We start from the raw sequence: 20341 nt of genomic DNA, 5'->3' as shown, positions 1-20341 counted from the left end.
CTAATAAAAATAAATGACATGTGAAATGCTCATGACATGATGTTAATTAAAAAAGCAGAACCAAAAATGCATTTAAAGTCTCAGCCTAATTAGTATTAAAAATGTTAAACATAAGACTCAAAACTATAAAACTACTAGAAGAAAACATTAGACAAATGCTAAAGGACATTGGTTCACAGATTTTATAGCTAAGACTTCAAAGCACAGGCAACAACAAAATAATAGACAAATGAGACTATATTAAACTGAAATGCTTCTGCACAGCAAAAGAAACAATCAACAGAATGAAAAACAACCTGATGAATATGAGAAAATATTTGCAAACTATCCAACAAGGGACTAATATTCAGAATATACAAGAACTCAGACAATTCAATGGCAAAGAACCCACATGATCCAATTAAAAAGTAGGCAAAGAAACGGAAAAGGCATTTCTCAAAAGAAGACATACAAATGGCAACAAACACAAGAAAATGTTCAACATCACTAAATCATCAGGGAAATGTGAATCAAAACCACAGTGAGATACCATCTCAACCCAGTTAGAATGACTAGTATAAAAAAGACAAAAAATAACAAAGACTGATGATGATGTAGAGAAATGGGAACTCTCACACACTGTTGGTGGGATGGAAAATAAGGATGGCTACTATGAAAGACAGCATGGAAGTTCCTCAAAAAATGAGAAACAGAACTACCATACAATTCAGCAATCCCACTAGTGGAAATTTATCTGAAGGAAAGAAAGTCAAAGGCATACCCTGCACCCCCATGTTTACTGCAGCACTATTCACAATAGCTAAGATAAGGAATCAACCTAAATGTTCATCAACAGATGAGTGGATAAAGAAAATGTGGTATATATACACAATGTAATACTATTCAGCCATAAGAAAGAATGACATTCTGTCATTTATGGCAACATGGATGAGCCTAGAGGACATTAGGTTAAGCAAAATATGGCAGGCATAGAAAGGCAAATGTATGTTCTGATTCGTATGTGGGAGCTGAAAAGCTTTGAGCTCAAGTAGAGAGAATAATTGTGGGTATCAGAAGCGGGGAAGGATAGAGGGAAGGGGAGGATAGCGAGAGGTTGGTTAATGGTTACAAAATTACAGTTAGGTAAGAGGAATGTGTTCTGATGTTCTGGCAGCACTGGAGGGTGAATGTGGTTAACTATAATTTATTGTATATTTTCAAAAAGCTAGAAGACAGAAGTTTGAATGTTCACAACACAAAAATATAATACATGCTTAAGATGATGGATATGCTAATGATTTGATCATTACATACTGTATACATATATTGAAATATGACTCTGAATCCCATAAATATGTACAATTATCATGTGTCAACTAAAATTAAAGGGGAAATAATATGAAAATACTCATCTAGACAGCGTAAAGTAACAGACAGAAAATACAAAATTTTACTTCATTACTAGGTTGTAAAATCATGGCTGAATTGTTTTCTTTGTATTTTCAAATATTTTTCACTTTTTTTTTTTTTTTTGGAGACAGAGTGTCACTCTCTCGTCCAGGCTGGAGTGCAAGGGCATGATCTCGGCTCACTACAACCTCTGCCCCACGGATACAAGCAATTCTCCTGCCTCAGCCTCCCAAGTAACTGGGACTACAGGTGTGCACCACCATGCCTGGCTAATTTTTGTATTGTTAGTAGAGAAAGGATTTTACCATATTGGCCAGGCTGGTCTCAAACTCCTGGCATAAAGTGATCCACCTGCCTCGGCCTCCCAAAGTGCTGGGATTACAGGTGTCAGCCACCGTGCCTGGCCTTTTTTCACATTTTCAATGAGATTGATTTACTTCAAATTTTTGAAGGGGGTGAGAGAGCACAATGAAAGTAATTTTTCACAAGTGGCACCGCAATTAAATTAGAGAGATTTATTCAATACTCTGATATCGTATCATAAAGCAAACATTCTTAGGTCCAGCTAACATAGGCCCTAAAACAACCAGGCTGTGCAGCAGGAGATGAGCAGCAGGTGAGCTAGCAAAGCTTCATCTGTTTTTACAGCCACTCCCCATCGCTCGCATTACTGCCTGAGCTCCGCATCCTGTCAGATCAGTGGCAGCATTAGATTCCCATAAGAACACGAGCCCTATAGTAAATTGCACATATGAGGAATCTAGGTTGTGCACTCCCAGAATCTAATACCTGATAAACTGTCACTGTCTCCCATCATCCCCAGATGGGACTGTCTAGTTGTGGGAAAACAAGGTCAGGGTTCCTACTGATTCTACATTATGGTGAGTTGTATAATTATTTCATTATATATTACAATGTAATAATAACTGAAATAAAGCACACAATAAATGTAATGTGCTTGAATCATCCCGAAACCATTCCCCACCCCAGCTTCCGCCTAGCTCTGTGGAAAAACTGTCTTTCACAAAACCAGTCCCTGGTGCCAAAGACTGCTGCCCTAAAACATAAAAATCAAGTGCCAGTAATATGGATAAGAAACAATGTAACAGAACATGAAACTTCGGTCTCCAGAGCACAAGTACTCCCTTTCTCCTGGCTACATTCTAACTACCACAGGACACAACAGCCGCTTTAATGCTATAATTGTATCAAGGACTTGGGAATCCTTCTCTGGCAGTCAGGAAGCTTTTTGCTCTATTCTCATACCAGTTAATGCCCTAAAGAATGCTAATTAAGGAGAGTCCAAGTTATTGTCACGCTCTTAAATCTGTCTGATGAACATTTTGTAGCAGAGATACATAAGACGGCTAAGTCTCTAAATTGAACACATAAGGGGAATCAGAAAACAATAATATTCTCAGTCAGTATTATTAAACATTTCCATGGTGCTTTTGATGACTTAAGTGATTCAGAGAAAAACAAGTCAGTTGCTTTTACAAGTTTTCAAATCAGAAGGTATCTATACAAAACATACATTCACATGTCTTACCAATAATGATTCTCCTATAGCAAACAGGTATTTTATAAGCCACTGTTGTAAAAATCTTGCCTGTTAAAAAAGAAATACTGTCAGCCCTCCATATCTGTGGGTTTCGCATCTGTGGATTTAACCAACACAGACGGAAAATATTTGGGAGAAAAACTGCGTCTGTACTGAACACATAGACTTTTTTCTTGTCATTATTTCCTAAACAATACACAATATAACAACTACATACATAGCATTTGCATCGTTAGGCATATAAGTAATCTAGTGATGTTTTTAAGTATACAGGAGGATATGTATAGGTTATTTGCAAACATTATAGCATTTTATATCAAGGCCTTGAGCATGCCCGGATTTTGAAGTCTGCAGGGAGTCCTGGAACCGATCTCCCATGGATACGAAGGAACAACTGAACATGCTTTCCAGGATCCTGTACGTATAGAATAAAAATCATACATCCCCCTCCAAAATATGCTTATTTAACAGAAATCTTATTTTTAAAAGTCATGCCATAGTTTGGCTCATTTATCTATTGCCACATTTAGAATTCAAGATCACTATTGTAAACCAATTCTACATACAGTTTAAGATTAGGAAAATTAACATGCATAGGAAAAATACTCATTTTTTGGTTGTTTCTTGAATATTTTGTGCATTCACTCTATGACAAGAATAAATAAACAGTAACATACTGGCCAACTATAAAAGGCACCAAAGGTAGAAGCAAAGACACTACTATGTCTGGACAGTATGTCAAATATATATCAATATATTGTATTTCAGATATAATACATATATATATCTGAAAGGAAATGAACTTAAATCACTTTAATCAGTTAAAGGCATGCTTTTTGACGCATTTACATTAGATTTTCTGAAAATGTTATTAAATAAACAGAAGGAGGTAGTTTAAGCATGGTATGTGATGTGGAAAAAAGGTCTAAATCACAAAACAGGTGCCAGCCAGGCACGGTGGCTCACACCTGTAATTCCAACATTTTAGGAGGCTGAGGCAGGCAGATAGCTGAAGGCTGAGGCAGGCAGGTGGCTTAAGCCCAGGAAGTGAAGACCAGCCTGGGCAACATGGCAAATCCTTGTCTCTAAATAAAATATTAGCTGGGTATGGTGGTGTACACCTGTAGTCCCAGCTACTCAGGAAGCTGAGGCAGGAGGACTGCTTAAGCCCAGGAGGTTGAGGCTGCAGTGAGCTGTGAATGTGCCACTGCACTCCAGCCTGGGTGACAGGGCAAGATTCCATCTTGAAAAAACAAACAAACAAAAAAATAGATGCCATAAGGGTTACAATTAAAAAGCACAGATTTCGGCCAAACACAGTGGCTCATGCCTGTAATCCTACCACTTTGGGGAGGCTGAGGCAATTGGATCGCTTGATCTCGGGGGTTTGAGACCAGCCTGGGTATCACGGCAAACATCTTTTTTTTTTTTTTTTTTTTTTTTTTTTAAAGCACAGGTTTTGAATGCTACATGCAGGGTTTGTCATGAAACTAAATAACTTTTTTAAAAAATCACAGCTAAGGAAGTCCTTAGGGAAGAAGCTTAGGGGCAAACAGGGGCAATAGAGAGTGAGGAAGGAATTCTGGAAAATAGGAAGCCAGAGAAGAAGAAACTCATATTGGTATATAGACCCAGCCCAAGTCTCTGGTTGACTCTAAACCATGCACGTGGCAAACTGGGAGCAATCTAAGCTAAGATCTGAGCCACAACCCACCACAGCCATGAAAAAGTTTATAGTTTGAGTCTAACAAAGCTAATTACCTGCTGAAATTATTTTTTAGTTTTATTTATTTATTTTTTGAGATGGAGTCTCACTCTGTTGCCCAGGCTGGAGTGCAGTGGTACGATCTCGGCTCACTGCAATCTCTGCCTCCTGGGTTCAAGTGATTCTCCTGCCTTAGCCTCCCGAGGAGCTGGGACTACAGGTATGTGCTACCATGTCCAGCTAATTTTTGTATTTTTTAGTAAAGACAGGATTCTACCATGCTGGCCAGGCTGGTCTTGAATTCCTGACCTCAAGTGATCCACCCACCTCAGCCTCCCAAAGTGCTGGGATTACAGGCATGAGCCACCACACCAGGCCAATTACCCGCTGAAATTAAAATACAAATATTAACATTGTTCTAAGGAATGTAACTAAATCCAGTCTCCACAAGAGAACATTCACAATGTCCAGGATACCATTCCAAATTACTCAATATACAAATAACCAGGAAAACATGACCCATTCTCAAGGGAAACCATCCCAACAACAGGAATCAACAATCCTCAGATGATGCAGATGTTGGAATTATTAGACAATGACTTTTTTTTTGAGACAGGGTCTTGCTCTGTCACCAGGCTGGAGTGCAGTGGCGTGATCTTGGCTCAATCCAACCTTGACCTCCTGAGCTCAGGGGATCCTCTCCCCTCAGCCTTCTAAGTAGCTGGGACTACAGGAACACGCCACCATGCCTGACTAATTTTGTTTATTTTTAGTAGAGACAGGGTCTCACTATGTTGCCCAGGCTGGTCTCAAACTCCTAAGCTCCAGCCATCTTCCCTCCTTTGCCTCTAAAACTACTACGATTACATTCATGAGCCACCACACCTGGGCTTTTTTCTTCTTTTTTAACTTTTTTAAGAGACAGGGTCTTGCTCTATCTCTCAGGCTGGAGTGGAGTGGTGCAATTATAGCTCATTACAGCCTCGAACTGGGCTCAAGCAATCCTTCCACCATAGCCTCCCTAGTAGCTGGGAATAAAAATGTGTACCACCACAGACAGTAGACAAGGACTTTAAACAACCTATTATAACTATGTTCAATGAGGTAAAGAAATACAGACTAAGTGGCCAGGAACTCAAAAAATTAAAAAAAGAAAAAAAAAGAATGAAAACAGAAACATAGGCTCCAAATGAAATAAAAGAAACTCTCTACAGAGAAACAGAAAAAATAAACCGAATGAAAATACATAACTAAAATATATAATATATGCAATAAAAAATTCACTGGATGGGCTTAATAACAGAAAAATGATGTCAGAGGAAAGAGTCAGTGAGCCTGTGGATCAATAAAAATTATATAACATGAAGAAGACAAAGAAATGAACATAGAAAAAAGGAACAGAGCATTAGGAAATACCAAAACATCAAAAGATCTCCTACATGTGGGTAACTGGAGTCTCAGAGGAGAAGAAAGAGAATATGGAACACAAAGAGTATTTGAATAAAGTCTAAAAATTTCCCAAATCTGGTGAAAACTATAAATTTATAGACTCAATAAGTTCAGCCAACCCCAACAGGATAATTGCAAAGAAAGCTATGTCTATGTACATCATATTCAAACTGCTAAAACCAATGGTAAATAGACAATCTTGAAAATAACCAGAGAAAATTAACACATTATATACAGGAAAATGACAATTCAAATGACACAAACATCTCATCTTAAGAGGCCAGAAGACAGTGGAACTACAGCTTCAAAACGCTGAAAGAAAAACCCAGAATTCTATATCCAATGAAAATATCCTACGTGAATAAAGGTAAAATACAGACATTTTCAGATAAAGAAAAAAATTAGATACTCAGTTGCCAACCAAACCATCGATACAAGAAATACTGAAGGAAGTTCACAAAGCTAAAAGAAAAGGATACCAAAAAAGAAATCTGGATCTTCAGGAATGAATGAGGAACACTGAAAATCGTAAATATCTGAGTAAATATTTTTTTCTCCTTATTTCTTAAAATACATATAGTGTTTAAAGTAAAATTATAACACCACTTTGTGGGATTTACAATGAAGGCAGATGTAATACATATGCCCAATTAAAACCTAAAAGACTACAAGGAATGGTTGTAAATGAACCTATACAATTGTAAGGTCTCTACACTCTATGTGAAATGGTATAATATGAACTCTGAGAAGATTGTTAAAAGTTATGGATAGATACTGAAATCTGTAAAGCAACCACTAAAAATAATGCAAAAAGATAAAACAAAAACAGCCAATAGAGAAATTTAAATGGAATTCTTTTAAAAAACTCAAATAATCCAAAAGAAGGCAGAAAACGAGGTACACAAAAGAACAAAACACAGAGAAAGCAAACAAAAAGCAAATTTTAAAATGACAGACCTAACCATACCAATAAGGACATTAAATTGGACTAAATACTCCAATTAAATGTCAGAGTCACCGGGCGCAGTGGCTCACGCCTGTAATCCCAGCACTTTGGGAGGCCGAGGCAGGCAGATCACCTGAGGTTGGGAGTTCAAGACCTGCCTGACCAACATGGAGAAACCCCATCTCTACTAAAAATACAAAATTAGCCAGGCATGGTGGCGCATGCCTGTAATCCCAGCTACTTGGGAGGCAGAGGCAGGAGAATCGCGTGAACCTGGCAGGCGGAGGTTGCAGTGAGCCAAGATCATGCCATTGCACTCTAGCCTGGGCGACAGAGCAAGACTCCAGCTCAAAAAAAAAAAAAAAAAAAAAAAGCAAAACCCAGCTATACACTGTCTACAAGAGACTCACTCTGTGTATACACAGATAGGTCTAGAATAAATAGAAAGAAAATGCCAGGTTGGCTGGGTGTGGCGGCTCACACCTGTAATCTCAGCACTTTGGGAGGTCAAGGCGGGTGGGTCACTTGAGACCAGCCTGGGCAACATGGCAAAACCCTGTCTCTACTAAAAATACAAAAATTAGCTGGGCATGGTGGCACACGCCTGTAATCTCAGCTACTCGGGAGGCTGAGGCAGAAGAATCACTTGAACCCAGGAGGTGGAGGTTGCAGTGAGCCGAGATTGCACCACTGCACTCCAGCCTGGGCAACAGAATAAGACTCCATATCAAAAAGAAAAAGAATAATAATAAAAGAATATACCAGGCAAATATAAAAAGTACAAGGAGGATGAAATGATTATAATAATATCAGATAAGGTAGACTTAAAAATAATAGTATTACAAAAGATAAAGGAGGACATTTTATAAAGACGCCAGTTTATCAGAAAGACAACACAATCTTAAATATGTATGCCCCCAATAATACAGTCACAAAATACATGACATGAAAACTGACAAGATTAAAAGGGTAAACAGACAATTCTACAATCATAGGCGATTTTAACAAACCTTCTCAAAAACTGACACAACAACTAAATCTAAAAAAATCAGTAAAGATATAGAATAAGACTGGGCACAGTGGCTCATGCCTGTAATCCTGGCACTTTGGGAGGCTGAGGTGGGAGGATTGCTTGAGCTCAAGAGTTCAAGGTCAGCCTGGGCAACATGGTGAAACTCCATCTCTACAAAAAAATACAAAAATTAGCCAGGCATCCTAGCATGCGTCTGTAGTCCCAGGTACTCAGGAAGCTGAGCTGCAAGGAGGGCTTGAGCCCAGGAGGTGGAGGTTACAGTGAGCTGAGATCATACCACTGTACTCTGGCCTGGGTGACAGAGCCAGACTCTGTCTCAAAGAAAAACACCAAAAAAAGACATAGGATGTATGAATAATACTAACTGATATTGATGTTCTTTTAAGTGCACACAGTATATTCAGCAAGACAGACCTTATGCTTGACTATGAAGGAAATTTTAGTAAATTTAAAAGGACTGAAATCCTATTGAAACCTTCAGTCACAACAGAATGAAATTATAAATTAGTAACAAGAAATCTAAGAAAATCCTAAGCATTTGGAAATGAAACAATGCATTTCTAAATAATCCAGGATCAAAGAAGAAATCACAAAACTTTTCCAACTTAATGATATTGAAAACATACTAATAAACAGTTAACATACAACTAAAGCAGTACGTAGAGGATAATTTATAGCTTTAAATGCTTCTATTAGAAAAGGAAAATGGTTCATGTCAATGACTTGCAGAGTCTTAGCTATGTACACATTGCTAGCTGACCATGAGGCGTATGCACCCACAGAGGACCAGAAGGTCCAGACAAAAGTAAACATTGGGGCAGACTTGTAAACTGCTTGAATGTTGAGTCTGTTCCTTAATTTAGCTGGCAAAGGGTTCAAGTTTTACTGGCTCAAGGCGTTTCAGCACAACCTCTGATCAATCACTGGCTAATCAGTAAGATATTAATATGTTGACCTGCGAACAACCTCAAGGACGCCAGGCTTATAATTTTTAAAAAGAATTTAGAAAAAAGAAGAAAAGAAGAACCAATCACATACGGTTCTAGCTCAAGAAACTGGAAAAAGAAGAGCAAATTAAACCCAAGCAAGTAAAAGGAAAAAAAAAAAAACAGAAACCAACAAAATAGACATCATCAAACAATACAGAAAAACGAACACAGCCAAAAGCTAGTTCTTGAGAGAGATCAACAAAATTGGTAACAGCTGGCTGGAATCAACAAGGGAAAATGAGACACAAATGAGTAATATCACGAATAAAAACCAGTTATCACTACAGATTTTGCAAACATCAAAAGGATAATAAAAAGCACAGGTAAAGTTCAAAGTTATAAGCAGCCTTTTAGCAAATTCAAGGCTGAACAATCACCCTGAAAGAGTTGTCTCTACAATTCTAATATTTATCTGTTCAGCATAATCAAAAGCTGTGCTTTTTAAAAATATAATTTAACATAAGCACACTCAATAATTTAGACTGAGGCAAAGCCAAGTATCTTCCCTCATCCCAACAATCATCCTGAAAAAGCTTCGAAGGCAGGATATCAGGAATTCATACAACTACCTGAATTTGGGCTTTTATTTTATTTATAATTACTGCGTTAACTTTTTATGACACAAAATAACTGTTGGGATCCTGCCTCTTCTAAAGTGCCTTTATCAATTTCTACTTTTAAAAAGTTTCTTATGGTATTTACTGTGTGTGTTCCAATCTCTAGCTTTCAAAACATGTGAAAAAGCTCTTTTTCTAAAGCCATTTCTATAAAAATTATATTCAGAGAGACAATGTCCTACAATGCATTTAAAGACACTCAAAACAATGTCTAAACATTGAGAGTATGGCTAGAAAGTTCTACTACATTTGAAATATTGTTGAGCTCTTCCCCCCCAATTTAATAAAACTACATTAAAAATATAAAAATCCAAAATATAAATGAGCTATTCAGATTTGACCGTTAAAGATGATTTCCTGGCCAGGCTGGCTCACGCCTGTAATCCCAGCACTTTGGGAGGCTGAGGTGAGTGGATCATGAGGTCAGGAGTTCAAGACCAGCCTGACCAACATGGTGAAAACTCATCTCTATTAAAAATACAAAAATTAGCCAGGCATGGTGGCAGTCCCCTGTAATCCCAGCGACTCAGGAGGCTGAGGCAGGAGAATTGCTTGAACCTGGGAGGTGGAGGTTGCAGTGAGCCGAGATCACACCACTCCACTCCAGCCTAGGTGACAGAGCAAGACTCTGTCTTCAAAAACAAAAAAAGATTTCCTGCTTGACTATTTTTGAGAAAAATTCTCACATGGTGAAGATAAGTGGTCTTTCCATGGGATCAAGTCCCACAATGGCCATGTACTGTTTCATCTGAAGAGCCAGAGGGGGAATAATGCTAAATGCACAGCTTGTAGGGGTTACCACTTATCCAAACACCCCAAAGCCAGCAGGGACCCACTTCCCAGCAGCAGCAAATGAAAAGCAACAGAAACCAAATGGCACTCAAGAGAAGGGTTTTAGTAATTAGTATAAAAAGGTTTCCTATAAAAGAGAACTTTCATACTCAAAATGTCAAAAATGGCCAGGCACAGTGGCTCACACTTGTAATCTCAGCACCTTGGGAGCCCAAGGGGAGAGGATGGTTTGAGGCCAAGAGTTCAAGATCAGCTGAGCAAAATGGGAAGGCCCAATCTCTACAAGAAAATTTTGAAAAAATTAGCAGGGTGTGGTGAGTGCATACCTATAGTCCTGGCTACTCAAGAGGCTGAGGCAAGAGGACTGCTTGAGCCCAGGAGTTCGATTAAGGCTGCAGTGAATTATAATCATGCCACCACACTCCAGCATGGGCAACAGAGTGAAACCCAGTCTCCCAAACAAAGTCAAAAATGGCTTTAAAAATCTTGATTAGAATAATACTCAAAGAAAAAAAAAAGGTGTCAGTTAAGAAGCAACTCCTTAAATGTAAATCAGAAATAGTTTGCAACAGAGCCAAAGAAGCCATTATAAGCTGCTACATAAATAGGCATTTAATGATTTTCTCAATGTTACATTATTGATCTAAGAGGCCCTCTGTTTCCGCTGAAATGAATAAGTAATTTGTCTAAGATAACATTAATAGGGGCCAGGCACAGTGGCTCATGCCTGTAATCCCAGCACTTTGGGAGGCCGAGGAGGGCGGATCACGAGGTCAGGCGTTCGAGACCATCCTGTCTAACACGGTAAAACCCCGTTTCTACTAAAAATACAAAACAAAAATTAGCTGGGCATGGTGGCAGGCACTTGTAGTCCCAGCTACTCAGGAGGCTAAGGCAGGAGAATCGCTTGAACCTGGGAGGCGGAGGTTGCAGTGAGCTGAGATCGCGCCACTGCACTCCAGCCTGGGTGACAGAGCGAGACTTTGTCTCAAACAAAACAAAACAAAACAAAATTAACAGGATTTGCAGCACATCAGATACCCTGGGTCCTTCTTATCATTAGAATTACCATTATAAAGAACAAATTTCACATTGTCTTTCAGTGAAACATCTGCATAATTTTAGAAATCACAGCAAAAGAACAGAGACATTAGTTACATCCATCACATGCAAAAAGGCATTTCCGAGTCACAATACCATGAATATCATTTATGCAATTCAGTATTCAACATTTACTTACTAATGTCAGACACTACCACTTTATGCACTGAAAACGCAATGGTGACTGAGACATGGTACCTACTCTCAAAGAGTTTACAGTCTATCTGTGAAAACAATACAAAAAGGTATACAAGATGCTATGAAAGCACAGAGAATGAGGTCCAGTACCCTACAAAGAGAGCCAGAGACAACATCAAAGAGGCTGGGTGCAGTGGCTCATGCCTGTAATCCCAGAGCTTTCGGAGGCTGAGATGGGCGGATCACTTGAGGCCAGGAGTTCGAGACCAGCCTGGCCAACATAGCAAAACCCCATCTCTACAAAAAATACAAAAATTAGCCAGTGTGGTGGTGCATGCTTGTAATCCCAGCTATTTGGGAGGCTGAGTCACAAGAATTGCCTGAACCCAGGAGGTGGAGGCTGCAGTGAGCCGAGTTCATGCCACTCCACTCTCGCCTGGGCAAAAGAAGAGACCCCATCTGAAAAAAGGAAGAGGGGAGGGGAGAAAAGAGGAGGGGCCAGATTCTGGTGGGAGGTGATGACTGCAGAAAAGATTGGCTTCTTCTGGCAAAGGAAATGTTGTCAGAGGCACAACATGCTCAAACTGCCAAGCATTTTGTTAAGAGTTGCCTTTTGCATAAAAAGAGACTATAGCAGAAAATTAGACTTTACTAGCAAAGCTGCATGTATCAAGAGAACAGGGATCTACTTAACCTAGGAGGAAAAAAGGTAAAATATCACAATTTCATCTTGGCCTATTTCCCATATCCCCTATTCAAACACACATTTATTTCCTCATGCTGCAGTGTGTGTCAGGCACGAGAGAGGACTCAGGGCTGAACAAGAGGGACCCAACATTGCCCTCAGGAAACCAACGCAATGAGCAATCAGACAATAGAGCGCTTCTGTGGCTACACATGATTCTGAAATGTAGCTCCCTGATTAGAGTTACCATGGAATAAAATACTTAGCTTAAAAGCTACTGTTTTAAGAATCGTCCAGTAGTAAAGGAGAGCAACTGTTACTTGACATCAGATATGATGGTATACCAGGAATTGGAAAAGAAACTTTGATATCCCACACACATAAAAAAGGAATCATACTTGAATTTTCAAATAAATGCTACTAACTCAGGTTTTACAGACTTCAAAGCACTCTTACACACTGTTCACAGCAAGGGAGGCCAAGCAGCTATTTTAATAATTACCTACCACTGGTCAAGCACTGATTGTGTAGTACGGGGCTCTTTGCTGGAAACTTAATATCCATGATCTCATTTCATCCTCACAACAATCATGCAAAGTAACTATTATCTCCCTCTTACAAACACGGAACCTGCGGCTTTAAGGGTTTACATAACCTGCCCAAACACACGTGGCTGACAAGTGGTGGAGCCAAAGTTAGTCCCCGTGTCAGTCTGTGAAACTCCGTTTATCCCGCTGCACAGCTTCAATGTCACTGAATGTGGCCAGCAAAGGAGCTGAAGAGTATACAGTGAGCAGAGGAGGCTGGATTAGACTGCAGGTCAGGACTTGGAACTCAGTCTTCTTGCAGCCACGTTGAAGCCTCACTATAACTGTAACCTCAAGGTCCCCACCCCCACCTGAAGTTATCTTGAGCTTTCTAATAATTCAATCCCTCTGGATTCTCTCTAAACCATCTTTCTAAGGATGGTGGAGAAATGGATCACAGAAAAAATCTCTATGCAAAAATTAAAATATTTAACAAGCCACATCACACCCTGCATCCACCACTATCCCTGGTGTCTGATGCTCCTGAAGTACATTCCGCACTGAAATCTGCTATTAAAAAGCCATAATAAAAGCTCAAAACCATGCCAAGGTTCATTTACTCAATCTCATGGAATCCTCACAATAACACTAAAGTCCATACTATTATGCTCAGTTTACACAGATAAGCAGAAGTTCATCAACGTTAAATAAGGCACCCAAGGTCACACAACTGTAAGTGATGTTGCACTATGATTCCAAAAGCCTAAGATTTTCCCCTCTACAACACGGCCTGGATTCCTGCGATAGTCAGATAGTGAAAGAAAAATACCAAAATACTGTGATCTGAATTTGTGTATCTGCAGAAATTTTCATATATAATTACTCAGTTCTATCAGAATTATATAGTTTTACCGTGCGGCATTTTGTTAAAGTAAAAAACAAACATATCACTTAAATTTTTCACATCTTTTACATTATCAAAGCAGCATGGTACTTGAAATTTGTTTGAATATGTAGCTTAACAATACATATTTCCTTTTTTTTGAGACAGAGTCTCGCTCTGTCGCCCAGGCTGGACTGCAGTGGCACAATCTCAGCTCACTGCAAGCTCCGTTTCCCAGGTTCACACCATTCTCCTGCCTCAGCCTCCCGAGTAGCTGGGACTACAGGTGCCCGCCACCACACCTGGCTAATTTTTTTTTGTATTTTTTTTTTTAGTAGAGACGAGGTTTCACCGTGTTAGCCAGGATGGTCTTGATCTTCTGACCTCGTGATCCGCCCGCCTCGGCCTCCCAAAGTGCTAGGATTACAGGCATAAGCCACCGCGCCCGGCCAACAATACACACTTTCATCAATATTTTATTCAAAAACTTTCCATCTTAAGAAAACAAAACATTTAATTGATGGTTAATATCAAAATTATTTAGGATCCTACAAGAAAAAGGGTGCCCCATCTTTTTAGAACTCTTTTATTTATTTATTTGTTTGTTTGTTTGTTTTTATTGAGACAGGGCCTCACTCTGTCGTCCAGGCTAGAGTGCAGTGGGCATGGATGTTGGCTCACTGCAACCTCCAACTCCTAGGTTCAAGCAATTCTCCTGCCTCAGCCTTCCAAGTAGCTGGGATTACAGGTGCATGCCACCACGCCCAGCTAATTTTTGCATATTTAGTAGAGATGGGGTTTCACCTTATTTGCCAGGCTGGTCTCGAACTCCTGACCTCAGATGATCCGCCTGCCTCGGCCTCCCCAAGTGCTGGGATTACAAGCGAGAGCCACCGTGCCCAGCCTAGAACCATATTTTAAAAGCAAACAAAATATTCAGTTTGTTTGTTTGTAAAACAAGGCTGGGCACAGTGGCTCATGCCTGTAATCCCAGCACTGTGAAAGGCTGAGGTGGGTGGATCATCTGAGGTCAGGGGTTCAAGACCAAACTGGCCAACATTGTGAAACTCCGTCTCTACTAAAAATACAAAAATTAGCCAGGTGTCATGTTGCACACCTGTAATCCCAGCTACTCGGGAGACTGAGGCAGGAGAAGTTCTTGAACCCAAGAAACAGAGTTTGCAGTGAGCCAAGATTGCGCCACTACACTCCAGCCTAGGCGACAGAGCGAGACTCTGTCTCAAACAACAACAACAACAACAAAAACAAGTATTTGATACGAGTTTAATGGAGTGAATAAATCTCAAATATGTATAAACAAATGGGGGAAGTACAGAGATGAACAGGTCAATGTAAGTATTAATTTACTATAGGTACTTCTCATTCTCAAAGTAAATCTGCAACTCACTTTAGAAAAAGTGCAACAAGAACGAGAAAGGAACAGAATGGAGGTAAATAAAAAAATATATTATGTAGTGTACCTAATGAATCAAAAGATTTGTCTTATTTTCTCATCCATACATGATACTTACTAATTATTTCATTTATTTCAGAGACAATCTCAAAAACCAGGCAGCAATGAGTGTAAGCTGACTGAGCCCACAGCTTTTAAATTAAGCGGGCAGCAGGAGGGCAACCTCTCACTGTATTTAATACACAAAACAGAAATCCAAAACACTTACCAATCTTTACTTGCTCGGGCTGGCTAAGGGAAACAAATGCTGATGTATCATCAATCCAGGATATCTGAATGTTACCTGCAATCGCAAATTAAAACTAAAGTGAATATTTGTCCATGTGGAGAGCTATCAGATTTAATGCGCCTATCTTATATATTTCAGTATAGTCTATCTTTAAAGAGAGAGAAGGTGCTTATTTAAAACATGATCAAAATCTCAGCACTATAGAGAGTTAGCCTGTTTAAAGGCTACCACAGCAGTTATTTAGGTTAAAACTTCAAGAGAAGAGACAAACCAGTGGGAAAAGAAGCGATTAGAAATTTAACACAATAGAAAGATCCTTCCAGATTAAACCCTGGGGCTTGTCATCATTCAGTGCAATACCAGGACTGGAGACTTATTTACCTATCAAGACCACTAACAAAAATCAGAGACCAATAGGTTCAAAAACACAACTTTTTTTTTTTTGAGACCCAGGTGAGTGTCACCCTGTCGCCCAAGCTGGAGTGCAGGGGCGCAATCTCAGTTCACTGCAACCTCTGCCTCCTAGTTCAAGCAATCCTCGCACCCCAGTGTCCCAAGTAGCTGTGACTACAGGCACACACCACCATGCTTACACATAATCTTGTTGAAAACAGTGTTAGAGGCCAGGCGCAGTGACTCATGCCTGTAATCCCAGCACTTTGTGAGGCCGAGGTGGGAGGATCACCAGAGGTCGGGAGTTTGAGATCAGCCTGACGAACATGGAGAAACCCCATCTCTACTAAAAATACAAAACTAGCTGGACGTGGTGGCATGTGCCTGTAATCCCAGCTACTCAGGAGGCTAAGGCAGGAGAATCGCTTGAACCCGGGAGGCAGAGGTTGAGGTGAGCCGAGATCACACCATTGCACTCTAGCCTGGGCAACAAGAGCGAAACTCTGTCTCAAATAATAATAATAATAATAATAATAATAATAATAGTGTTAGTACTTAAATTAACTTTGTATGCCTTAATGTTCGTTCTGACTTATTTTAAATATTTACATTCAGAAATGGTATGCCGTATTATCAGTGTAGAAGGCTCTGCTGTGAAAGTCTACTATTCTAAAATATCAATTTAAAATAAAGATAAGAAAAAATACATCGGGCTCAGTGGCTCATGCCTGTAATTCCAGCAGTTTGGGAGTCCGAGGCAGGAGGATCACTTGAGCCCAAGAGTTCAAGGCCAGCCTGGGCTACATGGCAAGACCCCTTTTTTATTTTTAAAAAAATAAAAAATTAAATTAAATTTTAAAAAAATGAAAAATGATGTTAGTTATATGGGAGGCCTACTTTGTATCTGCTTTTTACTCTAAACGTTAAAATACAAGCACTTTAACTACTTTTAACAAACTCTTCAAATATTTTTATTTTTTTTATTTTTTTTATTTTTTTTTGAGGCAGAGTCTTCACTCTGTCGCCCAGGCTGGAGTGCCGTGGCACCATCTCGGCTCACTGCAAGCTCCGCCTCCCGGGTTCTGGCCATTCTCCTGCCTCAGCCTCCGAGTAGCTGGGACTACAGGCGCCCGCCACCGCGCCCGGCTAATTTTTTGTATTTTAGTAGAGACGGGGTTTCACCGTGTTAGCCAGGATGGTCTCGAACTCCTGACCTCGTGATCCGCCCGCCTCAGCCTCCCAAAGTGCAGGGATTACAGGCGTGAGCCACCGCGCCCGGCCTCAAATATTTTTTAAATGGCTACACACTAGAAGATACATAAATATTTACTGAACTTTTTTACTACTGGACATTTAGGTCTTGTGGCCTTCACTTTATCCAAGAATTTCCAGAGACTAGCTTAAATGCTTCGTTTGTTAAAGTAAGAGAGGTATTGCTGTGGGTTTACAATCAGAATGGTTTTCATAAACACGTATCAGGAGACTGCTCAAACGAACCTAATCACACGACCTGGTAAAAAAGGAAAGAGAAGGACTGCCCTACATCACACACGTATCACAATTCCTGATCTACCCAAACATCTGTCACTTTGATTAATCTAAAGCAGAGACGACCTCCCCTCCCATTATGAAACATACAAGCCCTCTGAGTTTAATCTTAAAAATTATTTACGCTCAGCCACAGGTTATTTTCCCCAGTCAGTGGTAAGGGCAGTCATCATCATGGTGTTTTGCTTTCCATGAATTAATAGCTCTGTATTGTGAGGTGCTATTAAAAGTTTCTCAGATCACATTAGTACAAAGATAACAGTATCCTAAACCAGAAAATTCAAAGAGTGAAATTAAAACCTTGAATATTAACATTCTTTTATGCCCAGGCCAAAACTGTCTTTCTACTTCTGACCACCTATACCAAATGAATAGCAAAACCCTAAAAGGTACATCTGAACTTGTGACTTACCAAAGGCACTGAAAAGCTGGTAAAGGTCGCTGGTTTTCCATTCTTTGGGGAACGTCACATGCAGAACATGATCACGCTTAGGCTGCACTGTAAGACAAATTTATGATGAAATGTTGATGGGTGAAAAGTGATCAAGTAAACCAGTGGTTCTTTGATGAAATTAAGTCTAAGCTAATATGCAGAACTGTTATGAATTCCTCATGATTACCAAACAACTCCTGAAAGTATGCCTAGGATTGGTAGGATTCTGCCATGGTAATCTAGACCTTAGGTTCTGATACATTACAGAACCCACAACAAACTGAACCCTATGCAAAGACATCTTCTCTTCTCATGAAGTTCCTGTGCAAATTATGTTCATTTTTAAAATTTTATATATATATATATATATATATATATTTTTTTTTTTTTTTGAGACAGGGTTTGCCCTGTCATCCAGGCTAGAGTGCAGTGGCACGGTAATAGCTCATTGTAGCCTCAAACTCCTGGGCTCAAGTTATCCTCCCACCTCAACCTCCTGGGCAGCTGAGGCTACAGGTGCATGCCACCATGCCTGGCTAATTTTTTTATCCTTTAATTTTATTTTTCTAGAGATGGGGGTCTCACTATGTTGCCCAGGCTGGTCTCGAATTCCTGGCCTCAAGTGATCCTCCCACCTCGGTCTCCAAAAGTGCTGGAATTACAGGCATGAACCACCATACCCAACTGTGCAAATTATTTAGAAGAAAAACAAGGCTGCTCTGTTCATGAAGTTTCACTTCACTAAACATCTAACTTTCCCATTTTAATATACTTAGCTAAAAAAAAAAAAAAAAAAAAAAAAAAGCACTGTCCAAATTAAATGGACTATTTGTTAAGTAAGGCAATCCTGAGTCATAATCTTGTTTTCTAATCCCAAACCTAGACCTTTTCTGTGCAGCCCTAAGCAAGAGACCTAATCACTCTAACCACCCCGGACTATAAACTGGGAATGGCGATATTTAGCATCAGAATTCTTGTGAGAATGACAGACCAAAATATTAGTCTAACATGGAGGGCAACACAACAGTATGTCCTCAAACTATCATTGCAACAATTATTATCACCAAGTATAGTTCACCCACTTCTACCTGCCAATGACATGCATTAAGGTAAAAAAGAACAAATGAAACAGCAGAAAAAAAGCAGAGGAAAAGAAAAAGCAATTACCTCCCATAGACCCTCCATGTTTTTTTTTTTTTTTTTTTTTTTTTTTTTGAGACGGAGTCTGCCTCAGTGGCCCAGGCTGGAGTGCAGTGGCTGGATCTCAGCTCACTGCAAGCTCCGCCTCCTGGGTTCACGCCATTCTCCTGCCTCAGCCTCCCAAGTAGCTGGGACTACAGGCGCCCGCCACCTCACCCGGCTAGTTTTTTTTCTATTTTTTAGTAGAGACGGGGTTTCACCGTGTTAGCCAGGATGGTCTCGATCTCCTGACCTCGTGATCCACCCGTCTCGACCTCCCAAAGTGCTGGGATTACAGGCTTGAGCCACCGCGCCCGGCCGACCCTCCATGTTTTTTAAATAAAAAAAAAACAAAAACAAAAATCAACCTACTAAATTCAAATATATACACACTCAAGTAATTGGAAAATAGAAATTTTACCAAGATAACTGACAGCTAGCATATCTTAAAAATATATGATAAATACTTATAAAAAATGATGAAATCAGAATTCTGCGTTAAAATGAAATATATAGAGAAGATATGTATGTTTTTAAAATTCAATTCATGCATAAACTGGAAAATATAAGTGAAGTGATGACTAATGAATGCCCAAGAGTCCCATTAACTTAAGCATACTACTCATATCAACCACAAAATCACTACCCAATTTTAAGTGAAGAAAGCTTTTTCTTTAGTAATATTTTCCTGTTATCCCTTCCAGACCACACATTTAAATGCACAGATGCAATAAGAAAATAAAAATTTACTTACAGTCTGGTCCTTCCAAGTTTAGATAGGGGATATCCATGACCCTCATAAGAAATAACCTACAAGAAAAGACCAACAGGTAATGGGCAATTTCCTTTAAACGATAGGTGTTTTGACATTTTTAAGGTTGAATTAGAAAAAAAAAATTGTTTAATAAGCATTTACTAAATTTTTTAGTAGAAGCTCCTTGATATCACTCTATTTGTAAAATCATTTCTACTGGTTTTTTTTTTTTTTTGAGATGGAGACTCACTCTGCCGTCCAGGCTGGCGTGCAGTGGTGTCATCTTGGCTCACTGCAACCTCTTCCCCAGTTAAGTGATTCTCCTGCCTCAGCCTCCCAAGTAGCTGAGATTACAGGCATGTGCCACCATGCCTGACTAATTTTTGTACTTTTAGTACAAACAGGGTTTCACCATGTTGGCCAGGCTGGTCACGAACTCCTGGTCTCAAGTGATCTACCTGCCTCTGCCTCCCAAAGCGCTGGGATTACAGGCATGAGCCACCACACCTGGCTTTA

General features: G+C 39.6%; 1 protein-coding gene across 2 annotated transcripts in view; it reads right to left on the bottom strand.

Annotated features, from left to right (window-relative positions):
- PARN (poly(A)-specific ribonuclease) overlaps window positions 1-20341 on the bottom strand; it is a 189496-nt gene that overhangs the window by 106335 nt on the left and 62820 nt on the right. For both annotated transcript variants that reach the window (XM_050774092.1, XM_050774093.1), the window contains exons 19-21: window positions 19826-19881; window positions 17872-17958; window positions 15498-15572 (exon numbers count right to left, since the gene is read on the bottom strand). In XM_050774092.1, coding sequence (XP_050630049.1) covers window positions 15498-15572; window positions 17872-17958; window positions 19826-19881 — 218 coding nt within the window. The remainder of the gene's footprint in view (window positions 1-15497; window positions 15573-17871; window positions 17959-19825; window positions 19882-20341) is intronic.

The sequence above is a fragment of the Macaca thibetana genome, chromosome 20 (genome assembly GCF_024542745.1).
Source record: "Macaca thibetana thibetana isolate TM-01 chromosome 20, ASM2454274v1, whole genome shotgun sequence".
Taxonomy (NCBI): domain Eukaryota; kingdom Metazoa; phylum Chordata; class Mammalia; order Primates; family Cercopithecidae; genus Macaca; species Macaca thibetana.
Note: the sequence above shows the minus strand (reverse complement) of the source record. Positions and strands in the feature narration are given on the sequence as shown.